The sequence below is a fragment of the Dufourea novaeangliae genome, unplaced genomic scaffold (assembly GCF_001272555.1).
Source record: "Dufourea novaeangliae isolate 0120121106 unplaced genomic scaffold, ASM127255v1 scaffold307, whole genome shotgun sequence".
Classification (NCBI taxonomy): Eukaryota; Metazoa; Arthropoda; class Insecta; order Hymenoptera; family Halictidae; genus Dufourea; species Dufourea novaeangliae.
In genome coordinates this window covers 1859-26753 of record NW_015374187.1, presented here as the reverse complement: position 1 = coordinate 26753, position 24895 = coordinate 1859, and the positions used below count along the sequence as shown (strand labels likewise).

General features: G+C 41.7%; 1 protein-coding gene across 1 annotated transcript; it reads left to right on the top strand.

Annotated features, from left to right (window-relative positions):
- The first annotated feature begins 8465 nt into the window (after positions 1–8465).
- Positions 8466–17717, top strand: LOC107192144 (breast cancer type 2 susceptibility protein-like). The gene is made up of 12 exons (XM_015581343.1): positions 8466–9933; positions 9990–10136; positions 10211–10299; positions 11072–11305; positions 11393–11543; positions 11874–12086; positions 12155–12365; positions 12472–12665; positions 12728–12987; positions 13208–13391; positions 14194–14469; positions 17313–17717. Exons 1-12 carry the CDS (start codon positions 8473–8475, stop codon positions 17658–17660), a joined length of 3768 nt encoding a protein of 1255 aa, XP_015436829.1. The 5' UTR covers positions 8466–8472; the 3' UTR covers positions 17661–17717.
- The last annotated feature ends 7178 nt before the right edge of the window (positions 17718–24895 follow it).

The window sequence follows — 24895 nt, the reverse complement described above, 5'->3', positions numbered from 1 at the left end:
GGATGGCCACACGGCGCTGCACGCGCCGCAATAGCAGCCGGCAGCGCCGGCTGGCCACCACGTCGTGGGCCCATACGGGATGACCGTATAGGACCATGGCCCGCACAACCCCCATGTATAGGCGGCGTACCTTCTCATCTGGTACCCCGAGATTGGGCATAAGGCTACCCAGATATTTCATCCGGTCCCCGATCGGGACGCAGGCGTCTCCTACTCGGCCCCAGGCACTGGGGGCTCGCCGCGACAGAGGCAGGCCATGGAACATGACCGCCTCCGTCTTTTGCGGCGAGATGCGCAACCCCAGTGCCCGGATCCGGACGACAAGTGCCACCCCCACCTCCGCCAGCCGGATGGTCCTCATCCATTCCCTCCCGACCGCGATGATCAGAGTGTCGTCTGCATGGCAGACGACACTCACACCGGGCGGGAGGGGCCCGCGCAGAACCGAGTCGTACCCCAGGTTCCATAACTGGGGTCCCAGTACGGACCCCTGGGGCACGCCTCGGTTGACCCTCCGTCTCTGGATCGAGCCCCCTTGGCCGGGGTACTCGATCCGCCTATCGGCCAGGTAGTCCGACAGCACGACCCGGAGATACTGAGGCACTCCGTGTTCACAGAGTGCCTCCCGGATCGTGTTCCAGCGGATGGTGTTAAACGCATTGGCGATATCCAAAGATATCGCCAGCGCAACACCACCGCCGGAAACTGCCCGGCTCGCGAGGGAACGGACGCGGTCGATCGCATCGAGCGTCGACCGGCCCTCGCGGAAACCGTACTGGCAGTCTGCCAGACCACCCCCAGCCATGCTCCTCGAGAGGCGGGAAGCGAGCACTCGCTCGAACAGCTTCCCCGCCTCGTCGAGGAGACATATCGGCCTGTAGGCAGACGGAGAGTCTGCGGACTTTCCCTGCTTCGGGATGAGGACCATCCGGCCCCGCTTCCAGGGCAGCGGGAGCCGCCCCGACTGCATACAGCTGTTAAACAGCTGTATGAGTCGGGGCCCGAGGACGCGTGAGGCCAAACTCAGCGCCCGGCCTGGGATGCCGTCAGGCCCCGGAGCCTTATTGGCTCCGATGTGGGCGACGGCATCCGCGAGCTCTTCTCGCGTGACCCCCAGCTCGGCGGACCAGGTGTTCAGGTCCGCCGGCAGCCCAAGCGGTCGCGAGCCCTCCTCCGGATCAACCGGAAAGAGGGTCCCGACGACGCGCTCTAGGGCTTGGGGGTCAAGACACGCTGTGACCGGGGGCCCAGCCGGCCGCATACGTCCAAGGACGATGCGGTACGGCCGGCCCCACGGGTCGCGGTCCAGTGTGTCTAGGAGCTCGCTCCAGGCACGGGATTTGGCCTCCCTGACAGCTCTCTGGAGTTCTACCGTTGCCCGTCGGTAGACTCCGTAAAGTTCGCGTTCCCTCGCCAGGTCGCGATTCCGTCTCCGGCGGGCCCTGGTGAAGCGACGCCGCGCGGCGTGACAAATGTCACGCAAAGCAGCAATGGCGTCGCTCCACCAATACGAGGCCCGCCGAGGGGGTTTCCTGGCCCGGGGCATTGCTGCGTCGCACGCAGCAGACAATGCTTCCCGGAGCCATTCGGCCCCCCTGTCGACTTTCGCGACCTGTCCGGGCGGAACTTCCGCCCAGGACACGGCGAGGGACGCAGCCGTCAGCGCGTCCTCGTCTAGGCGCTTGAGCGCCCATCGCGGTGCTCGGAGCGCATCCGGACAGCGAGCGGGGTGATCCCGAGGCGTAGCGGAGACATCAAACATGATGTAGAGGTGGTCACTTAATGTGACCACCTCCTCCGCCACCGTCCACCCCGACACGATACGCGCGGCGGCGGTCGTTGCCCACGAGAGGTCCACTATTGACTCTCCCTGCCACCGCACGCACGTGCTCGCAGACCCCTGGTTGAGCAACCGAAGGTCCGCGCTCGCTGCGCACTCCTCCACGGCATCACTCCTCGCGTTGGTCCTGGGACTACCCCAAAGGGTCGACTTCGCGTTGAAGTCTCCCAGGACCAATGTTGGACGGGTGGGGTCACGGGATATAAAATCTCGGATCCCGTCCAACAGCGTCTCAAACGCCGCGAGTGGCATGCTGGGGGGAGCGTACACCCCGACCACCGCCAGGCGCCCACAGAGCGCCGCAACGGCCTCGTTGCTTACCACCGCCACGGAGCCGACCGCGTCCCCCGCCTAATCTGGGCGGTCAGGGACGTGGTACGGCTCCGCGGCGACGGCCAGGCCAACCTCCCACTCGGCCAGGCTATGGACAAACATGTCCTGTGCCCGTGCCGAGTGGTTGAGGTTGGCCTGCAGGACCCGGACCGGGGGAGGGAAGGCTACTCCGTAACCATTGCCTCCCCCGGGCCGGATCCTTCCATCTCCACCTCCAGCACCGCCAGCGGTGTCTCTGTCGGCGCCGCTGCTGGCTTTTCAGCCGCAGTAGCGCCCCGCCCCCTTCTGCCCCGCCGGGGCGGCGCGGGCGCGCAGCTCTTGCTGCCCAACCGGTGCCTGGCTGGCCGACCTAGGTCGGTACAGACCGGGCACTTCGGGGCCGCGCCACACTCCCGCACCTGGTGCTCCCGGCTCCCACAGCCGAAGCACCGCCCGGCCCTGTCCGCATCTCGCGGACATTTGGCCCGGACGTGCCCCGGCTCCAGGCACCGGAAGCACCGCAAGGGCCGCGCCTCGAGGGGCTCGACCCTGACAGACGACCAGCCGATCGCGACTCGACCGGCGGTCGCCAGCCGCCTCGAGGCAGCGAGGGGGCACCTCAGCCACACCGTGCCGAGGCCAGACGCGTTCCGGCGGATTACGCCGGGTCGGAACTCGGCCACGGTGCAGCCGCCGACGCGGGCTACCGCGGCCACCACGGTCTCCGCGGTCACCGACTCGTCCAGGCCGGCTAAACGCATTTCTGCGGTCTTCGCCGGCCTTGTGACGCGGACGTCGGTGCCGCGGAAAACCTCGGCGAGGCGCGCGGCGAGAGCATCCGCCTTGGCGGAGCTCTCCGGCCCGGGGACCTCCAATATTGAGGACCCCGTCTGGCCCTTACGGTAGCGAAGGTCGGTGATACCGACCTCCGCTAGGGGCACCCCGGCAACAGCCCGCCGCATCACCTCTGCGTACGGGGTCTTGCTGCCGGGGGCCACCGTAAGGGCCACGGCTGCCCGCGTCGGCACGCGTGGGGGGCGACCGCCCCCATCGCGTTTGCCAGAGGAAGGCGCCGCCCGCTGCGTTTTTGCGCCCGCCGCCTTTGGCGGCGCTGGCGCAGCAGCAGCGGCGGCGGCCTTCCTCATACGCTCCTTGCGGCCCACCACCTGGGACCATGACGCATGGTCCTCGTCAGGCGGTGGGTCGCCTTCCGCCGGCCTCTGTCGCGGCGGCGGGGCCCGCCTCGCAGGCGGAGGCGGTGGCGGATGCCGCCCCTCCGCAGCCGGCGCCGGAGGCTTCCTCCGCCTCCTCCTCCCGCCCCGCTTCCTCTTGCGCCGCTTGCCGGCAACCGCACCGCCCGCGTCTGCGGCACGAGCGCCGCCATTGGCGACGCTCGGCCGCGACCGCGAACGGTCGGGCGGGGCGGCTGAGGAAGGGCGGAGAGCAGCGCTCCGGGACCCCTCCCGGGCAGCGCCGACCCCCAGGCCGTCGAGGCACGCCATGAGGCGCGCCTCGAAGGCCGCGAAGAGACACTTAACGTGCCTCTCCACGACCCTCTCTATCTCCGAGCGGGCGGGCGGGCGCTCCGCGGCCGGCAACTCGCCGGGCACGCGGGGAGACGCCTCGCCCTCCACTCGCGGAGGAGAGAGCGTCGCCGGGGGCGGCGCTGGCTTCGCCTGCGCGACGCCGGCGGCGGCGCGCGCGGTGGCTCGCCGAGATCGGCGCGAGCCAGGTGGCGAGGCCGGCCCCGGAGGCGGGGGCGGCGGCAAAGCGACCGCGTCTGGGGCTGGAGCCCCAGATGGACGTAGGTCCCCTTAAGGTTTTTCGAGGTGCCCGCCACCTTCTCCACCACTGCCACCTTTTCGGTGATCACCGCCCCGAGATCGGGCGTGGGTGCATGCCGCATTTCTGCGGCCACCACCGCCTCGTCCCGGAGCGGCTTGTAGGAGCGGGCCACGCGCGGTGGGGGAACCGTGGGGTCCTCCACCGCCGCCTCGTCGTAGAGCTCTTGCTCCCGACGCTACATCTCCAGGAGCCGCTTTTTGGTTTCGGCGAGGCCGACATATTCCCCCGTAGTGGGTGGCCGACCTCGCTTCCGCCCCGTCGTCGCCGCGGTCGCTGCGCCCGGGCCGACGGCGTCGGAATAAACCGACGCCACCGACACCGTGGACGTCGACGCCCCCGAGTCGTCCGACTCGTCGTCGCCGTCACTTATGACCATCGCCGTCGCGGCCCCGGCGCTTGCCGCGCTCTGTCGCCGGTCACGGGTGCCCGCGAGGCGCTGCAGTCGAACACTCGGCTGCGGCGCCCGCGAGCCACCGGACCTGGGCGCTCCCGAGGCAGCGGCACGGACTCCGCGTCATCTCCTACCGCTGACAGATGCAGGAGCAGACATAGTGCCTGCTCCTGACACCTCTTCTCCAGTAGCCAAACCGACAGCCGTGGCCTGGTGGTCCACCACGGCGTCTACCCGATCGTCAGATAACGACGCGGGGGAGCTCGGGCGAGAACTACCCTCCGCGCCGGTACTGGGGGATCCGACGCCCCCTGCACCGTAAACGTTCAATCCGTTCGTGCTCATTATTCATGTTCATTTTGGGCCCTTGCGGGCGGGTCCAACCCACTCCCAACTTGCCCAGTCGTCGCCGTTTTGCCATCGTGTGCCAGCTCACCGCGTTCGCCCTCCGCACTCAGCAATCTGGTACCCGCAAAGCGGTTCCAGCTACTGAGGCGGAGACCCGGGGGCCCCACGTGGAGGTGCGGTGAGTGGACTTTGAGCCGGTCGGGCCCCCAACTTCGCCGAAATTCCCCGCACCGGACGAGCAAGCTCGCCCGGGTGTTGGTGGAACATCAGCTCCATCGGAGTTCTCGCCCAGGCGACGTGCCCGGACGAGACCCTTCCAGCCCTTGTGTCCCCGTGTCATTGATCCTAGCTTTGTGCAGGATGGAAATGACCGGGGAACTTTAGAAGTATGAATGTAAGTGTACTTACTCCCCGCATTCTATCTGGGAAGGATGTAACCAGGTCAGAACGGCGAACGGGAGGAGGATTGAGATGGTTTTGGCTATGGCTGTTGTTAAACAAAGCCGACGTTAGCAACCGTCTCAATCGAAGTACACTATGAATGATTCATGATAGTGACTGTATATTACAACCGTCGTTAAGCATATTTATGTTTTAGGTATATTTATGCTCTTTTCTTGCTGTTTTTCTGTCCTCTTTTATTTTCAGAGATGTCGGAAAAGAAAAGTTACTGTTTGGAAAAATGGAAAAGGATTTCTTTGACGAAACAGAGAAGTATTTTTCTTGAGGATGGATACTTTTGAAGACAATGAAAATTGTTATGCAAGTCCTCAAGATTGATTATTATTGTTATAAATTGTTAGATTGTTTTGTTGGCCGCTAGCCTCCCCAGGTTTTTAAACCGTGGTTTTCCCTGGGGCAGAAAATGTTTTCTTTGGCGAATGTCAGGTTAGTTTTTGGTTTTGATGGGTCCACGGTAATTTTACTATCAACAATTATTCCCACGAAACCAAAGGCCTGTTTCTTCATGAAAAAGAATTATTTATGTTATATAGAGTGTTAAATGTTAAATTGTAAATGTATTTGAGTCTTAAAAGAGGAGGAGGGGGGAAGTGTTACGTGTGACCCGATAGGTAGCACGTATTGTATAATGTTAAAGCGAGAGACTTCAGGTTAGCGACGTCGTTTTGATAACAACGCCAAAACAGAGACAGAGTAGAGTCGTGATACGACTATAGAATGAAAAAGACGTGTTAAAATAAGTACTCCTCCTCTCCAAATAAATAATTCTTCCTTTTTATTAATATTGCCCTTATTTATTCGGAAGTCATGCCGCGTCCACGCAACAATATTATCGCTATTATTTACGATCAACGTTCCACGAATCGATCAGCCGTAGAGGGTCTGGTAAATGATGCCAGGCGAATATATTTACAACGTGAGCAGGAACCGAAGCGGCTAATAATTATTAAAGGTAAGGAAATTGTTCCCCTTTACGATGTGCCGCACCTGATCAAGGGAATCAGGAACAACCTCTTAAAAAAAAAATCTTACGTGGCAGAAGAATAATGAATTTATGGAGGCAACGTGGGATGATATAATAACAGCGTAGGAAATAGATTCTTCGAGTGAAATTAGATGTTTACCCAAAATTACAGAACGTCACGTAAGTAGGGAAAAAATAAAAACAATGAAAATTTCATATGCTGCCCAAGTGTTTAGTCACTCGATGGCCGCAGCAATTGTTATTATGGCTAGAAATAGTAAGTGTCAAGATGAACGACAATATAGTATTTAATATAATTTAAATTGATATTTGAACTAAACATATTATTTTTTTCAGATGACAGTGATATAACTGGAACGTATACAATGGAAAAGAAAGCGTGCGGTACAGCGACAATTTTTAAATTTTTCGACGATTTATTTGATTCTTTAAACGGCGATTTAGTGCAAGCTCCAATTAGAAAGGTATTACGGGGAGCAGTTGCCAGAGACTCTCCTCATCTCTCCTTTTGGAAAGATTCTCTGCGTCATTTTAGAAATATGTTTTTTAAAGTAGGAGGTTCAGAAGAACATTCTGTGCCTCCCTCTTTAAAAAACTTTATTGTAACAGTAGAAGGTTTTATAAATGTGAGGGAAATTTTTTTTTCTAAAGGGATTACATCTTTTTTTCCGAGATCCCTGAATCAAGATTGCTTAGAAAATTTGTTTTCTCAAATTCGACAAGATCGAACACGCGCGAATAATGTAAACTCAGTTCGATTTGAAGAATCGTACAGAGCTTTATTAATTAGATATATTGCCGGTAAGCATTCCATATCGGCGAACTGTGAGGAGACGTTTTATTCCTCATTGCTACAGTTGCAGGATTTAATGAAATTAGAGGCACCGCGAAAGCCCATCAAATTTTACTTTAGAAGAAATTCCGCATATTAATGTAACAATATACAATTTTGGTAGTTTCTTGAATAAACCCGTGTCAAGAACCGTCTTGCACAGCATGACGCGATTCATATTTCAAAAAGTTTTAATTAAATTCAATTGTTCTCATTGTATGACTCACATTTTGAAACCCTCTACTGCAAATTCTCTAGGGCGTATTATATTTAATGAATACTTTTTAAGATGTATTTATAAAGTGTATAATACTACTAGGTTAATTTTATGTAAATTTAATATTGTAAATAATGTTTGAAATACTATTAAGTTATACATTAAGAGACATGTAATATTTAGTTTTATTTGTAATCATAAAGATGATTTAGTTAATTATAGAATAGATTATATTTTAACATATATAATTAAGAATTATTGTAATTATGTAAATAAGATAATTATAGGGAAATATGTTCGAGGAAAAGCGACAACATGTGAACTAATACGACAAGCGATGTCTATTAGCGCGAAAAGAAAAAAATAATTGTAAAAAATAATTTGTAATATTGTAAATAAATTTTATTTTATATATATATATATGATGAACTGTACATTTTTAATTTATCCAATATACAATAATCTACTAATAAATAAGGGATGCATTTAATACGAATTTTGAACCGCCCGCCATTGCTGATATAGTACCCCCACATCTTGCTAGATGGTGCTAATGTCGTGTTAACAAAATAATGTATTGAGTGGAAGACCCCTGGTTAATACGCCGTGATCCATGCCGTGGTCGGAAATACAGTAATTTTGAGAAACATTTTAAAAACACTCATCAAAAGAGAGGCATAAATAATTCAAGGACAAGTTTAATAAATGAGGATGTTCACATGGGTCATACAGCTCGGATAAGTATGAACGTCACTGGTAAAAACAATCCATGTTCAGGAGGTTTCACCACTGCTGGTAGGAATTCTATTAACGTATCCGCCAAAGCTTTATCTGCTAATACAAGGAAATTTTTCATAGACGAATTAAACGAGAATGATAGTTATGAAGATATGCTCAAGATAGGTACATTTGAAAAGTCTGAAAAACAGATGCATAATATTGGGTTCCAAACTGCAAGTGGTCAACTCTGAATGTCATGAAAGAAACTTTATCGAAAGCAAAAGCATTGTTTTGTGAAGACTTTTCAGAAAATTATGAGGATGCTCCATTGTCTATCAAGTTATTGCACAAACACAAAATTAAAGATACGGATGATGCATCTTTAGACAAACATGCTATATGTAATCAATTTAAGAAGTCACGATTCAGCGAAAAATTCCAGATACTAAATGAATTAAAAGGCAATGACACTTATGAAGATATGTTCAAGATAGGTACCTTTGAAAACTCTGAAAAACAGATGCAAAATATTGGGTTCCAAACTGCAAGTGGTCAAACTCTGAATGTCACAGAGGAAGCATTGTCAAAAGCGAAAGCATTGTTTTGTGAAGACATTTCAAAAGATTTTGAGGATGCTCCATCGTTTATAGAATTGTTGCAAAAATGCGAAGTTAAAGATTTAAATGACGCATCCTTAGACGAACATGCAATGTCTAATCACTTTAAGAAGTCACGATTCAGCGAAAAATTCCAAATAGTAAATGAATTAAAAGGCAATGACACTTATGAAGATATGCTCAAAATAGGTACATTTGAAAAGTCTGAAAAACAGATGCAAAATATTGGGTTCCAAACTGCAATTGGTCAAACTCTGAATGTCACGAAAGAAACTTTATCGAAAGCAAAAGCATTGTTTTGTGAAGACTGTTCAGAAAATTATGAGGATGCTCCATCGTCTATCAAGTTATTGCAAAAACGTAAAATTAAAGATATAGATGATGCATCCTTAGACAAACATGCTATATGTAATCAGTTTAAGAAGTCACGATTCAGCGAAAAATTCCAGATACTAAATGAATTAAATGGCAATGACACTTATGAAGATATGTTCAAGATAGGTACGTTTGAAAACTCTGAAAAACAGATGCAAAATATTGGGTTTCAAACTGCAAGTGGTCAAACTCTGAATGTCACAGAAGAAGCATTGTCAAAAGCGAAAGCATTGTTTTGTGAAGACATTTCAAAAGATTTTGAGGATGCTCCATCGTCTATAGAATTGTTGCAAAAATGCGAAGTTAAAGATTTAAATGACGCATCCTTAGACAAACATGCAATGTCTAATCAGTTTAAGAAGTTACAATTCAGCAGTGAGTTCCAAGAATCTAGAAATGTTCATGGATGTTCAGAAAATTACAAAAAGGAAAGAAATGAAATGTCTTCTGTATCAAATAATGACACCAATAACTTAATGAATGTTATTTCTAAGACTGGAATGAGCAAACAGAACCATGACATAGATGAGAATTCTCTAATTTCCCATGAAATCACAGAAAGTACTATTGCACTTTTAGCTGATGAAAATAGTTTGGGCACCTTTCACGAATGGGTTTCTCCTGTGCATAATGAGGAGAATGAAGATGTTACAAATATACCGTCAAGTCCTGTAATAGGAGGGCAATTTATTTCTAGAAAAAGGAAGTGTGTTGGTGTGCGAAAAAAAACGATAAATTCTGTAAAACATAAACAGAGTAAGTTAATGCATAACGATTGTACGACTAAATTAAATGATAATCATGTATGGTCAGATCAGTATATAAAAGAAGGAAGTCAAGAATCAACAGATAAGGAAAACAAATATATCTCAACAATCAGTAATGATGCTTCAGTTATCAAAGAGTTTGATGACATGCAATTCATGTTGGACTTTATAAATGAATCTGCGACTATATTGGAAAGACGTTTACAAGCTGCCTTTGAACAGGTAAACAAAGGTTTTAATAATGTTTTTGATATTGTTAATTATTGTCATATTTATAGGATAGGCAGATTAAGCTGAAAGAAAAGTGCAAACCAAAGCCAAAAATTTGTAAGTTGTATTTCAATAGAAGAACTAACCATAGTAATCGTATATCTTGGAAAGAAATTACCAAAGGGAATGCACCTATTCCATGTACTTACAAAGAGGTAATAGTTAAACAGATTATCTGAATTTTAAGTTCATTTGTTGAATTGTAATATCAGTAATTTTTTGTTATTAGCTTGTCGAACGGAAGTTACCACCTGAAATTTTGGATATAACAGCTGGTAATGCTGTAACATACAGATTTCGATTTTCAGATTTTTATGGGTAAGATTAATTATATCACATACCATAGTACTTAATGATTTTCTATTTTTTGTCATTGATTGGTAATAATTTATTTTGTCATTTAGTTATATCCTAAAAAAAAAACTGTCCACTATATTAATTTAACATTATCGACTGACTGATTCAATCACAATAAAAAACATAATCGTTTCGTAACAAATGAATAATGAATTAATCATGTATCACAGTTATGTTCACTTCAATTATATGTATCTATAATATGTATTAATCATTTATTAGTAATTCAATAATATGATAATCATTAATCAAATTATATTTTGTTCAGCTTCACATTCTTATGCTTTTACACGCTTTACATAGACTGCAGCTCAAAAGTGTATAGTTACTTATTGGATCAATAGCAAAGATGAATTTTTTTAATTATAAAAGGAAAGATTTCTCACCAGACATAAAACGTCCTGGTAATTTTTTTGTAGGAAATTGTGTATTTTTAGTATTTCGTTAATAAATTTCTATACATTTTTACAGTATCATGATATGTAATTGGAATAGAATTAAATACAAGGATTATATTCGTTAATTATTCGTATATAGGTATTTTTCTGTAATCATTCCATTTAAAAAGATACATAGGTATTTTATTTGTAACATATTACCGTGTACGACTACCGAGAGTTGGTATACATATATTGCTGAAAGTGAAGTCGTGAAGATCAGTGATTCTGAATTTTTTAGCTGTAGTGTAGTTCTGAAGAACAGTCTTGAAATAAATGTATTGCTACACGTTTAGGCAGAACGTCGTACAAAGTAACGTCGAAGGTATAAAACTGGAAGACGACGCATGTGTGATTCTGGATGAGAATGGCTATGCGGGTATATCAGAAATTAAGAGATCTTTCCTCGCTAGTTCAGGGGTAGATCCTAACTTGCTCCCAACTGGATGGCTGGAGAATCATTATAGATGGATTGTGTGGAAATTGGGATCGATGGATAGGATGAAATTCGCTTCTGTCGTTTTACCAAGGTACCAATTGTTATTATACCAATGAATTTCAAGAAGCAATAAAGTATATAAGTGTTGTATTACTTACATAAAAGGACTCCTTTGTAGAGTACTGACTCCCACTAGAGTAATGATGGAACTAAAATATCGTTATGATCGGGAAATCGACAGATCTCAAAGATCAGCTTTAAGAAAAATTTTAGAAAAAGATGATGTTGCGACTAAACGAATGGTTTTGTGTGTATCATCTATTATCGAGGTAATTTCATGCTTACAATAAAAGACTCTTTCTTTCTAAACGAAAATTCTTCTATTTCTACTCTTTTGGCGTTTCTAGTTTTGCTAATGTAACTTTGTAGTCATACAAGATAGAAGAAACCTTAAAAAATAAACATTATTCTGTCCTTTAATATTTATCATGCTGTGCTACGAGACATTTTTCATGATGTATAATTCCTGAATAAGTTAATTTTTTTATTCTTTAAATTATTTGTCTTAAAATTAGAATTCTCATGTTAGTAGACTTTGTCGGTTAGATGAAATGTTATTATAATTCACAGAAAACTGTATGCATATTCTTTTTTTATAGTGTGATAACTATGTCACTCTAAATACAAGTCCGAAACATATGAAACCTCTGTCAACGAAATTAACATTAACTGATGGATGGTACAGTGTTCAGGCTGTTATTGATCAAGCAATGATCAAAAATATTATATCTGGTAAACTAAAAGAAGGGACAAAGCTAATTACATATGGATCCGAATTATTGAACTGTGATCAAGGATGTTCACCCTTAGAAGTATATTTTTATTTGAAATTTTTTAAACTTTTTATGAATTATCTTATGGGAAAATTTTTAATACGTAGGTTCCAGAGAATGCCTGTTTGAGAATCCATACAAATTCAACAAGAAGAGCTAGGTGGTATACAAAATTGGGGTATATAGCACCAACAGGGCCAATGTGTGTTAAATTAAAAAGTATTTCTTCAAATGGTGGTCTGATTGGGAGAATTAACGTTATGATTGCAAGGATATATCCGATATTGTATCACGAGAAAACTTGTTCCGGAGAATCCAGTAAGATATACAAATCTTTATCTAACATTACCGATTTTCTCTATTTCTTTTTTTAAGATTGCAGTTGATCATTTTGGCTTCTGAATAGCTCATTTCAATGTTTCAGTCTTCCGTAACACAAGATGCGAGGAGAAAGCAGGCATTGCTTACGAGAGAGAGTGTCGGTCAATGATAGAAGCGTTCCATGCAAAAACAGAGAAATATTTTTCTATAGGAAAGAGGAGAAGTGACTCAAATCCAGACAGTTTTGACTTGGCTGCAATGGAATGGACCGAAGACTGTGAAAAATTGTCTAAAGAGGTACCGACTCAAGTTATAGAGTTCATATTCTATGTACTCACATGTTATACATACTTTTGTAGGAATTCCTATCGATGCAAGAACAGGAGTCTCTGGTAAACATGTGCCGTATGAAGGAGGAGAAATTTAGGCAAAAGTTAGAGTCTCGACTACAAAGAAGTTTACCATCACCACGACAGGTTACACCTGTGCTAAAAATTCGAGTGATCGAGGAAGAAACGAGCGCTATACTTTCCATTTGGTCTCCAAACGAAGAAGTTACTGATATTTTAAAGGAAGGAAATTGCATATCTGTTTGCAACATTACGCCATCAATGAGAAGGTATCATTCCATTTATTTCTTCATTCTCTTTCATCACAGTTTTCTGGTAGTAGTGGTAAACTTTTATTTTCATATCCTTCTTTGACTCTTTTTTTACTTTCTTATTATCTTCTTGGTGCCTGTCTATTACTTGTGTTTCTTTCTATAGGATGTTTTATCCTCTTCTTTCTGATTATCGAGTCACCGTTTCGTAATTATCTGTTATTTTGCATTTTAATAGAAACAGCAATCTGCAACTAACTGCCGGCCGCAATGCACTATTTGAGCGAGTAAATATATCCAACAAAACCTATCCCCGAAGAATTTACACATCACTATGTGACGTAAACAAGCCCACCTTTGCTCCAGCTTATGGAGAATTTGATACGGTGGGAATTGTTTCTTCTGTCGGAAACGAACCATACGTAAGTCAACATACAAGCTATACTTTGCATGAAAATTATATTCGGTACCAGAAAAACTTGTGTTGCTTTGTAGTATAACCCGCGATCAATAATGATATTCTTATACAGTCAAATTATATTCGACCACATAATACCATGTAATATTCGAGTTTCTTTTTTAGATTTTATTAGTTGGACATTTCGTAACTACTGAAATTTTGAGTGTTAGTATAAAAAAATCTAGTTAGGGTTTGTACTTTTTTACCTGTTTTAAGATTTTTAATATACATAAAAATAAATGGTAAATGCATGTATACAACACCAACCCATCTGATTAATTCTTAACAGAAAATGGTAGGAACTCCATAAAATTAACTTTCTATTTATTTTGTTATTGTTCATTGTTTGATATACCAATGAGTTATTTTAATATTATGGTTTCTTAATTTCACATTTATCAGTGTTCTTTTTTCTTTTAATTTTTCCCATCGAATTTTGAATAAATAATTACGCGTTTGTAATTCTTCAAGCTATACAGAATTATCTCCTATTTGAATTTTAAGACGTAGAAGAATGATAAATTTAGTCATTTTTTGAAGAGAAACCTTATTCCCTACTCTTCTGCCAAGAAACAAGTCGGACAAGTATTTTGTATTTATGTTATGTTAACAGCTTATTTTAAATGAAGAACTAATACATACTCATTGATAAATAAAAAATAATTGAAATTTACTTTGGATTTACCACTGATGAAAAATCACACGAACTTTTTCCGGTACTTAATATTATAGCAACAAATAATTACTATTCCTCACTTCGATAGGGTATGAAGAATTTTCAAGCAGTATATCTCGCGTATCCATATACCGATTCTCAGTCTTCGTATTTATCGATACTGTTCTGGCACGGGATTTCCTCTCACGGATACACGGAGATTTTAACCGTAGGATCTTCAGTTGCCTGTAGCAATTTAGAATGGCGACGAGCAACTTCGTGGAACGTACCAATTGCATATTGCACCGAACGAAGTAATTTCTCTCGAAATCCTAAACAGAGTCATCTTCAGCAGCCATTCGAGGAGTTGAAGCGACTGGTTACGGTACTTGACGATGACAATTTCTTTTATTCCTTAGAGTTGAGTTTAAAATAATAAGTTCCACTCGTTCGTTTTTTATCTATTCGGTGTATATGTTATCGGTCAAGTAATTAATCCTTTGACTGCGGCGCGGCATGCGTATGTCAGTTGCTAAGAAAAGATATACAAGGTTCATTCTATGGAAAAACGATAGAGTTTGAACATTTTTTTGTGGAAAAGTAGATACCTATAAGAAAAGCATTTTGCCAAATCTTTAATGTCTTGCGGGACATTTTGCCTGAATTACAGTAGTTTGAAAAGCATAAAAATGGTCCATTTTCGCTTAGCATAGGTATATTCTAAAAATCATAACTTTGGTTCTAATCGGTCGATTGGGATAATTTCTTTGCGTTAGTTAGGGAAACGTACATATTTATAAGGGAAAAATACAGCAACTTTTTTCCGGAGGAAAAAAATTTCAAGGATAATGAAAACGTACTTTATCCCTAAATATCTCAAAACCCGCATCTTCGATTTTTTTCATTTTTATATATGTTAATTACCATAATTTCAGTAGTGACTGTAAAATTTTCAGAGTGGGATCGCAATGAGTTTGGAAGATATAAGCATTTTCATGGAGGGATGTTTGACGATCGAACTAATTCTTAGACTACATTCTTGTTTAAAAGGAACTTATTCCTCAATTTGAACTGAAACTCAGCTAAACTTATTTTCCCTTTTAAATTTACTTGTATCCTCATACGATTAGAAAAAACTAAATTAATGTTTTTATATATTTTTTTAGTTACACAATACAAATAAAACAATTCTTAAGTGGAGATAAAGTAATAAAATGATAAAGAATCATTATTATTTGGATTTGTTGACACTCTGTTTGAAGTTGTCAGTGGAAGCAGAAAAACAGTTACATTGAACTCCTCTAGTATTTATTGGTATAACACGATGCACCTGTTGCGTTTTTGGGGTCTGTACAGACTCCTCGAATCTGCCTTTAAGAAAAATCTCTGTTGCGTTATATTCTTCTTCTATGACATACGCAAAGAACATATTGAGAAGATGGGATTGTTCCCAATTCATAAAGTTGAAAAGGTATCGCAATGTGATTATTATAAGGCCGTTATAAACTGGCCTTGTAGACGGAGAGTTGACTGGAAAATTTCTAACGTCATTTCCTAATGCAAATTTTTTACATTAAACGATGCAGGCAGTAGTACCAATCATAAAACTGGGGTTTCGCGGGGTCGTGCGCCTAAAGGTGTCAAATTTCAAGCGGCAAAAACGTCATATTCAAATGGCTGAAAATTTTTTACTAATACTATGTTATGCTATAAAACTCAAGATATAATTGCCAGACTATTTGAACCTTGCAAAAGTACTGCCAGACTGGGTTAAAGTGCACAGTGCGTATCTTCATGTATTCTCCAAGCGGTCGGTACACGATTACTTTGATAGTATAAATTATCGCTGTACGTAATTTCCAAATACTTGAACTCTTGTTTTTTAGTATTGGTATGTATATATTCCATGACAGACCAAAATTTCATTGCAAAGACCATACCAGACGACGTTAAAATGTACAGTGCATACGTTCATACATACCTACTGCAAACGGCCGGTATTTAAAACACTTGCATTATTTAACACAATACATCATTTCAGCTTCACTTAAATTATGTACAAAAAAACATTTACGCAATAAAATTAATCACTGTGCCGGTAGTTTGTACATAAAATACGTATCACGCGCACAGTGTATTTTAACGATGTTTGGCATGATCTTGACAACAAAATTTTGGTCTGGCATAGAATGTATACAACTAATAAACTAAACAAAAATTCAGCCATTTGGAAATGACGTACAACGATAATTTGTACATACTATCAAAGTAATCGTATCCCGACCGGTAGGAGCGCACGTAAACGTACGTACTGTGCACTTCAATGTCGTCTGGCATGGTTTTAAAAACGATATTTAGGTGTGTCGTGAACTTTTTTACGTTATTTATTATTTTTATTATTTTATTACTTTATCTCCACTTAAGAATTGTTTTATTTATATTGTGTAAATAAAAAAATATATAAAAACATTAATTTAGTTTTTCCTAATCGTGTGGAAATGCAAGTAAATTTATAAGGGAAAATAATCTTATCTGAGTTTTAGTGCAAATTGAAGAATAAGTTCATTTTAAACAAAAATGTAGTGTAAGAATTAGTTCGATCGTCAAACATGCCTCCATGAAAATGCTTATTATCTTTCAAACTCATTGCAAAATCTAAATTCTATGTTAGATCAATTTAGTAAAACAGTAATTGTATATTTTAGTAAGAAAAGTTTAGAGGGCGTATATATACACCTTTCGTAGTCAAAGGGTTAATAGGCCATTATTGAGGATCACTTGGTCAATAATATATATACTACCTTAAATAAAGACCTTTGGACAATGTTGTATTAAAAATTCTCGACTATAGAACAGATACTCCATGTTGCAAGTGTTTGAAATAAACGTGATGAAAAAATATATTTGGTATGTTATTATATAAGTTCAGTAAAGGAACTAACGAACTGCAAAAGTGAATAACGTATCTTAAGTAAACGGAGAAATTATTAGAGTAAATCAGCGTTAACGAGATATGTTACGGATTGCTACTGAACAAAACGTATCAATCAGTATTCACAAATTTTAACTGAAAAGTTGAAAATGTATCATTTGATATATGAAAGAATTCTTTTGATTTTTCTTTTTTCTTTCATGTAATATACATATCGAAATAGTCGTATTATTTATCTTAATAATTGACCGTGAAATATCATTACTGATGATGTAATAATTAGAAATACTTTTCAGGACATTGAAACGTACGTAGTAAAATGCGCAGCCGAGATTTCAGAGGAAATGCAGAAAAAGTCGATGACCAGATCATTGAATACACCGGATAAAATTTTTTCTAATGAAAAGCATAATTCCGAACTTCAGGAGTCCCCAAGGAAAAACTTAATGAATTCGTCAGCGAAGTCTGTTGCTATACAGAAGCGACTAAAAAAATTGCAGTGCTATGGCGAAACGTCACCATTATCTCCAATTGTGCTCAATAATAGTTCTAAACGAATATCGTTGAATTTTCAATCTCCGATTCGAACGTCAAACGTAAAACAAATGAAGGTACATGTATCATTAAATACAAAGCTTTCTTAAAATTGCAAATGAACAATTGCGACGTTATTATCAATTTATTATAATTAATAAAAAAAAGTAATACAGCGCCTGCGCAAAAGTTGGATCGTGCTGGTGCGCCGGCGTACGCAACATGGTGGGAGAGCGAATGTGTGCCGTGAAAGTACGTGTGAAGGGGAAGTGACGCATATCACATTATTTTCAGTGGATTAAGGTAGCTACTGTATGCATATGTATAACCTCTTAATACATGCATGCATACACACGGTGTCCCATTTAAATCAATCCGTGCGAACATATGCGAACATATTGATGTCATAATGAACATATTTTAGATAAATGTTATATAGACATGAGATGGATATAATTTAATGTTGGTAATTTATTTTTCAAATAGAATTATGTTTTTAGAAACCATAAACATATAAAAGTTTTTATGGCACAGATACATACATTGGTTTAGGCACAGTCGACTCTACTACTATCCGTACTGAAGGTAAAAATGGCAACAACGCGAGAGTCCGGCTTGAATATACCCACCCAACCTACCACATCAACCTCCCAGGCCTCTCGCTTTCATTGGCCTCCCGGCTACTCAGTCTCCCTCTACCGGCCTCTCAGTTTCCCGCCTATCCTTCAAATGTTTAGATTATTGTAATCCTCTGAATGTAAGAATTAGTACAATAATCCAGGTAAATTTTATTTATTTATATTAACTCTACATATCATTTTTTTTTTGTAGCATATTTATTTAATAATATCTAGAGTCTTTTTGGAAATTTTGTTTATAATTTTCATATGTTTATTAATAATGCGACGGCGTTGCTGTGTTCCCAATTGTAAGTGAAATTATGATAGTACTTTAAAAGTAATTATATATCTATATTTTTCTTCTCCAAAGATGAGGAATTGCGGCAAGAATAGATGGCTGCTATTCCTCGAAAAAATTGGACACCAACAAAATATTCTGCCGTTTGCAGTCTGCATTTTGCAAACAGTGCTATTTAAAGGTACCAAGGTATTCTATCACCCAATGGTGTACTGGAGAATATTTTGTTGAGATATCCAAGACTTATAGCGAATGCAGTACCATCCATTTTCCCCAATTTCCCTTCTTACTTTGTGAAACATTTGCTACCACCAAGAAAAGATCTTGTAGAGCGAGATCAAGAAATCATTAAAAGGCATGAAAATTTAATCTAAGAATTTACTAATTCATATTTAATTAGTAATTTCTCAGATTTAATAAATAATCATGAAGAAAAGCTTGTACTTTCAAATTGTTGTACTAAAATTAAAAATTCAAAAATTTATTTTTGTATGCTCGTATGTAATGATAATTCTGACTTTTTGATTCTAAATACACAGATTGTGATTAGTGACAACATGAAATTACAAGTTTTTCAAAAAAGCATTGAAGTTTCATTCAATGATTTAAAGTGGTACTGCCTATTGATAAGAAATTACCTAGGTGGTCTGAGCTTGAAAATTTATTAAGTAAATATAAAGTATTACAGAGTCCACATTCTACCACTGATATATATGTCTTATTGAAAAACATCTTGAGAAATCTCTAGAAGCTCTTACTAAGGCATATATTATTGCAGAATCAATTGAATGTGCTTATACCAAAAATCTTGAAGTAGTAAGAGATCAAATAAGACAAATAAAAAATAAAAAAAATAGATATAGCTCTTGCACCATTATTATGGCTTTTTCGTTATATAGCCAATCGTCCGCTAAATACAATTGCTTGTCCAATTGTGTTGTAGATGATTCCATTAAAATTTACATATCTGATTATGGGTCCTATTCTGTTGCTAAAAAATGAAATTGCAATACATGTCGATTATTAATTGTGGAGGATAAAAGTAAAACTGTAGGCCATGTATATTTTGGTCACTTACAAAGAAGGGGCCTTTCTGTTCCCACTGAAGAAGTGATAACTTCATTTATTCATATGTATGCAATAATGGAAGCCATAATAAATGACAGCAATTTGGAATCTCAATTTTTGCAATCTGAAAACCATAAACATATTTTATGTAAATTAACATATATTAGTATTCAATCAGATGTACATTGTTTATAATTTTCAGATACATGCATTTGTGGTCAAAGTTACCACAGTATTTTGTTAAAATTGCCTATTTTTTCGAATATTTTATTAAATGATTATGTGAAAACTGTAAATAATAAACTGTTCTCTAACCCGAGTTCATAATTACCTGCATAATTGTTCCTTTCAATAGCGAATTATCCTAACTTCTTTTCCACATGTCCCTTAACCTGTTTGGCATCGTACAAAATATTTTGTCTATTTCAGGTTTCGGCTGAACTTTACTTCCCCGAACCAAAAATTATCGACTTTCTTTTATATTTTCTGGTAGTATTCAACGAGTAGAATCTAAAAATGCAAGTTTTAAATTTACGAATCCAGCGGTTCAAAAGTTATGCGTATGTAAAACCAAGTATTTTTAGCGTACTCTACAGGTTAGTTTAACGCCATATTGACTTCTATACCAAATTCGTCCAATCAGTGGTGTCACTGCTTGTAAGTAGATAAATATGCTTCAAATATGCTTGTACAGAGGAATCACTTAATCAAAGCGAAATACTGATTCTGAGTAGGTTTGATCTAGTTCAGGTGGCGGGGAGGGCTGCCACCCCTCCCCTAAAACAACAGACGACTTTCTACGATTATTTATTAACTAACTCTAACCAACTCAGAATCAGTATTTCGCTTTGATTAAGTGTTCCTATTGACAAGCATATTTGAATTATCCCGCCAAAATGGCCGCCGTCACGTGCATCTCCTTACAAGCAGTGACACCACTGATTGGACGAATTTGGTATAGAAGTCAATATGGCGTTAAACTAACCCGTATAATACGCTAAAAATGCTTGGTTTTACATACGCATAACTTTTGAACCGCTGGATTCTTAAACTTAACACTTGCATTTTCAGATTCTACTCATTGAATACTCCAGAAAATATAAAAAAAAGTCGATAATTTATGGTCCGGGGAAGTAAAGTTTAACTCAGGTTTCTATTAACTTATACATACATTTATAAATGTTTAAGTGCTTCAATTTGGTTCAAAGATGGTTTTATCATGCTTCACACTTATATTTTTTTGAAACCACTGTCAATATTTCAAATATAATGCATCACAACACCAAACTATTCAAAGTGTCCACAAAATATATACCACATTTATAAACATTAGTATACATCTATATTACTTCTACTTACTATAGTTACGATATTTATGTATTCCTTATGCACAATTAATCAAAAATACTGTGTATTAGTATGGTTTTATGTAAAAAATAACGATAATTATAACACTGAGCACAAAACTCTATTCTTGAAAATAGAACTATCGAAACCGCCATGAGCGGTGTTGCCGCGTTGTTCAGAACAGCGAGTACTAAAGTCGGCTGTGGTTTAGGAGATATTTTAATCTCATAATTTACATACTCTCATATTTTTCTTATATACATATTCTCATACTCTACACGTGTCTGTGAAAACAAATTATTAATTAACATCAAGTTATCTTCTTCGCGAAATTGTACAACTTTGTAACATTTTTCAGTTTTATGAATAGTTTCAACGATACTTAAGGGGGGAGACTCCGTGGGCCGTGAGCTGTGTGCGAGCGCTCACCAATCTACGAGAACCGTGTATGTACACCTGCGAGCAAAGTCGGCTCCCGTTGAGGCAAAAGCAGCGTAGGGGAAGAACCCCCCACCACTTGACCACAGAAGTCACTGAAACTCATGCCACACTTACATGAAAGAACCACATTCAGTTTAACATTTATTTCAGTACTCGACAAGCAACCAAATTTGCGCGTTTGAACGTTTGAGGGTAAAAGCGATATTTTATTGTCAGTGAAATGAGTAATAAACACAATTGGTCACCAGTCTGTCAACAGCCAGCGTGTATCGGTCATTGTTCAGTGGTGCTATCGTCGTCCATTGAACCATTGGCGAAACAATCTCCCCCACTATAGCAGCAACGCAGGGAAACCGACTCTGCTCGACTGCGCGGAAACCGTCGCATAAGTCTGTCCTTTTCGCACTTGCGGTTGTCCTCTTTTACGGCGCATCCTCGTCTTGACGATGTTTCAAGGGTCCCTGTTTTTGGTCGGCACGATGAAAATGGCGGTAAATGGGATACCACATGAACCGTATACTAAATTATTCATTGAGCTAATAAATATTTTACACATAGAAAATTAATTTCTTTTCCTAAACTGGTTAGTATATTCATCAGTACCCCCTGAACTCTTTATACAGTATCATGTTTTAATTGTTATCATTAATTGTTGATAATTAAGTAAGTAATCACGAGATGGATTGAATTACAGAATTGGTCGACAGATTGTCGGAGGAGAACTTGAACTGTAACATCGAGGTAAAAGTAGATTTTATTACAATACTGGGTGGGGAACTTTTATTAGCTCAATGAATAATTCGGTATACAGTTCATCTGGTGTTCCATTTACCGCCATTTTCATCGTGCCGACCGAAAACAGGGCAGGCTGACCGAAAATTGGCCCTTTCCGGGGCCACGAATTTTCCTAACGTAGGAATAACACGTTGGATTAAAAATACATTAAGTGATTGTGTCGGGTGATCAGTGTTAGTGGTCGTGCAGTGAAGTGAGTACGTATTCGATGGAATAACCAGGACGCACTTGACGTTACAACCCTTAACTTCGGCTGGTGAAGTATACCTGCGATCACCTGCAAACTGAGCGATACCCTGCCATAAACCATTTCGGCCGTCGATGACCAGGATCGGTTCAGTGATCTAGTGACACAGGTTTGCAAACTGCAGGTGAATTTCCGAAAGGGTGAGTTCTAATCAATTTATTGCTGATTACTATTTTTTTAATTTAACGCAAGGTATGGCTTGTTTCCGGCGATAATTCTGTAAGTTTCTGTACCTAACTTTTTCTTCGGGTTTTTTGAAGAAACTTATTCATTATCAGTAACATTGTTGACCGTTATTAAACTACGAATTTTTATACCAATATCGAAGTACGATCACTTCTCGTTCATTCTCTGTTACATTACCGTTTCGTTCACACGTTGTTTGAAAAGGAAATTTACAAATTCGTAAAAAGGAATTTACAAAAAAGTAAATGTGTATTCGTCTTTTTACGTTATACATAATTTGCCTAGATTTACGTTTCAGTCATTAATCTCTTTAAATAACAAACGGCAGATGATAAAAAGTATGATTTTATTTGTTACGTCTTTTTTATTTGCTATTATACGCAGTTTCCTGCGATGCATGCTGACCTACTTGTTTGGAGCTTGGAGCCGCGGGAACTCGGCTGGCAAACTCGTGGTCTGATTGGTCGCGGTTTTTTGTTAATATCTCGGTAACGAAGTCTCAGATTATATTGTTGCTAAGGAAAAAGTTGTTCCAATTCACCCCCCAAGTGCCCCATTTCCGGGGTCGGAGGACATTTTTGGGACACCCTGTATATTCCATTCATATTGCGTGTATCTACATGATTTGACGGAAATAAAAATATCCAATGCTTCACTTTAAGGTTAAGGGATAAATATGACAGTCACGAAACATGAAACGGAAAAGTATATATTTTTTCACTTAACTACAAGACAATTTATTCTAAATGCATCGTTAATGCACATTTTACTAATGTTAAGACATTTTACTAATTTTGCCTTACATTTGGATATTTGTAACAGTTAAATTCAGAATAGATTGTATATGTACACCGCTTTTATTAACATTTACATATTTATAATTTAGATGGGCGTATGAATAGTTTTACTGCCTATTGTAACAATCTTAATACGCACGAACAATTACCTTCTGGCAATTGGTAAATTTTTACATATGAATTTACTTACACGTTATTTACTTACAAAAATTTTATTTATTGGGAGTAATTAAATAATAAACGTATGTTAATGTTCAGTTACGTACAGTAGTTTGATGCTAGGTATTAATCCCTTAATTGCAGACTATTAAAAATGCAATTGACGATTTAAAAATTTTGTTTCAATGTTCTCGGTATTCCCTAATAACCAGTTGTGTACAAGTCTCGGACAAGTTGCCAACAATAATGTACAACTGTTGTCTACAAAACCGTAGCCATCTATTTCCACATTTGACTACGGTTTTGTATACAACGCTTGATGTCAACACATTTACGCAAGTTGTACGCAACTGTTGCAGGATAGTTGACATTGAGGTAGATCATGGACATTAAAATCGGTGTGGCTGAGTCGGTTAAAGCGAATATCTTGCAATCCGGAAGTCGGCAGTTCTACTCCCGCCTACCCTGCTGGGCCCCGACTGAGATGGTTACTAGACAGCTGCCTACAGTCGGGGCGGTGGCCACTTCCGTGAAAACGGACGCGGCTAGTCCTCGTCCCCAAGAAGGGAAAACCCGCAGGGTCGTCCTCTGCGTATCGGCCAATATGTCTGCTTGACAAGATCGGGAAGGTGTTCGAGCGTGTGCTCGCCTCCCGACTTGCGGCGGACCTGTCCGGCGGTCAGCACGGCCTGGCAGACTGCCAGTACGGGTTCCGCGATGGATGATCGACGCTAGCTGGGGGTTTGGCGGCTCCTGTAATCCGGCTACTCGGAGGCTAGTTATGTAGGAGGGTCTTGAGATCACGGATTTAACTGTTGATGTTGGATTCACGTTGACTGGGCGTCCGCACTAAGCTCGCCATCAATATGGGCACCCTTGAGGAATCTTGGGTGGCCAGGTTGGCTAAGGAGTGGCGAACCGGGCCAGAGGGGAAACCCAGCAGCCAAAAGTCTCCGTGGCGGGCAGTAGTGGGATCGCGCCCGGGAGTGGACCGCATCAGCAGCTTGGTCGATATGACTCGACACATAACTTTTAAAAAAGAGGTGTTCCGCGGGACCGACGTACGTGTTAGTAGGCCCGTCAAAACCGCCGAGGTGCGGTTGACGGGCCTCGACGAGTCGATCACCGCGGAGGCGGTGGCGGGGGCGGTTGCTACGGCCGGGGGCTGCACCGCCGCCGAGGTCCGGGTCGGCGTCGTTAGACGCAATCGATGGTGTGGGCCAAGTGCCCCGTTGCCGTGGCGAAGAGACTGGCGGCCGCTGGCCGGCTGCTGGTCGGGTGGTCGTCCGCGCGGGTGGAGGTACTCGCGGCCCGGCCACTCCGGTGCTTCCGGTGCCTCGAAGAGGGGCACGTCCGTCGCGGTTGTCCGTCTGATGCGGACCGCGGC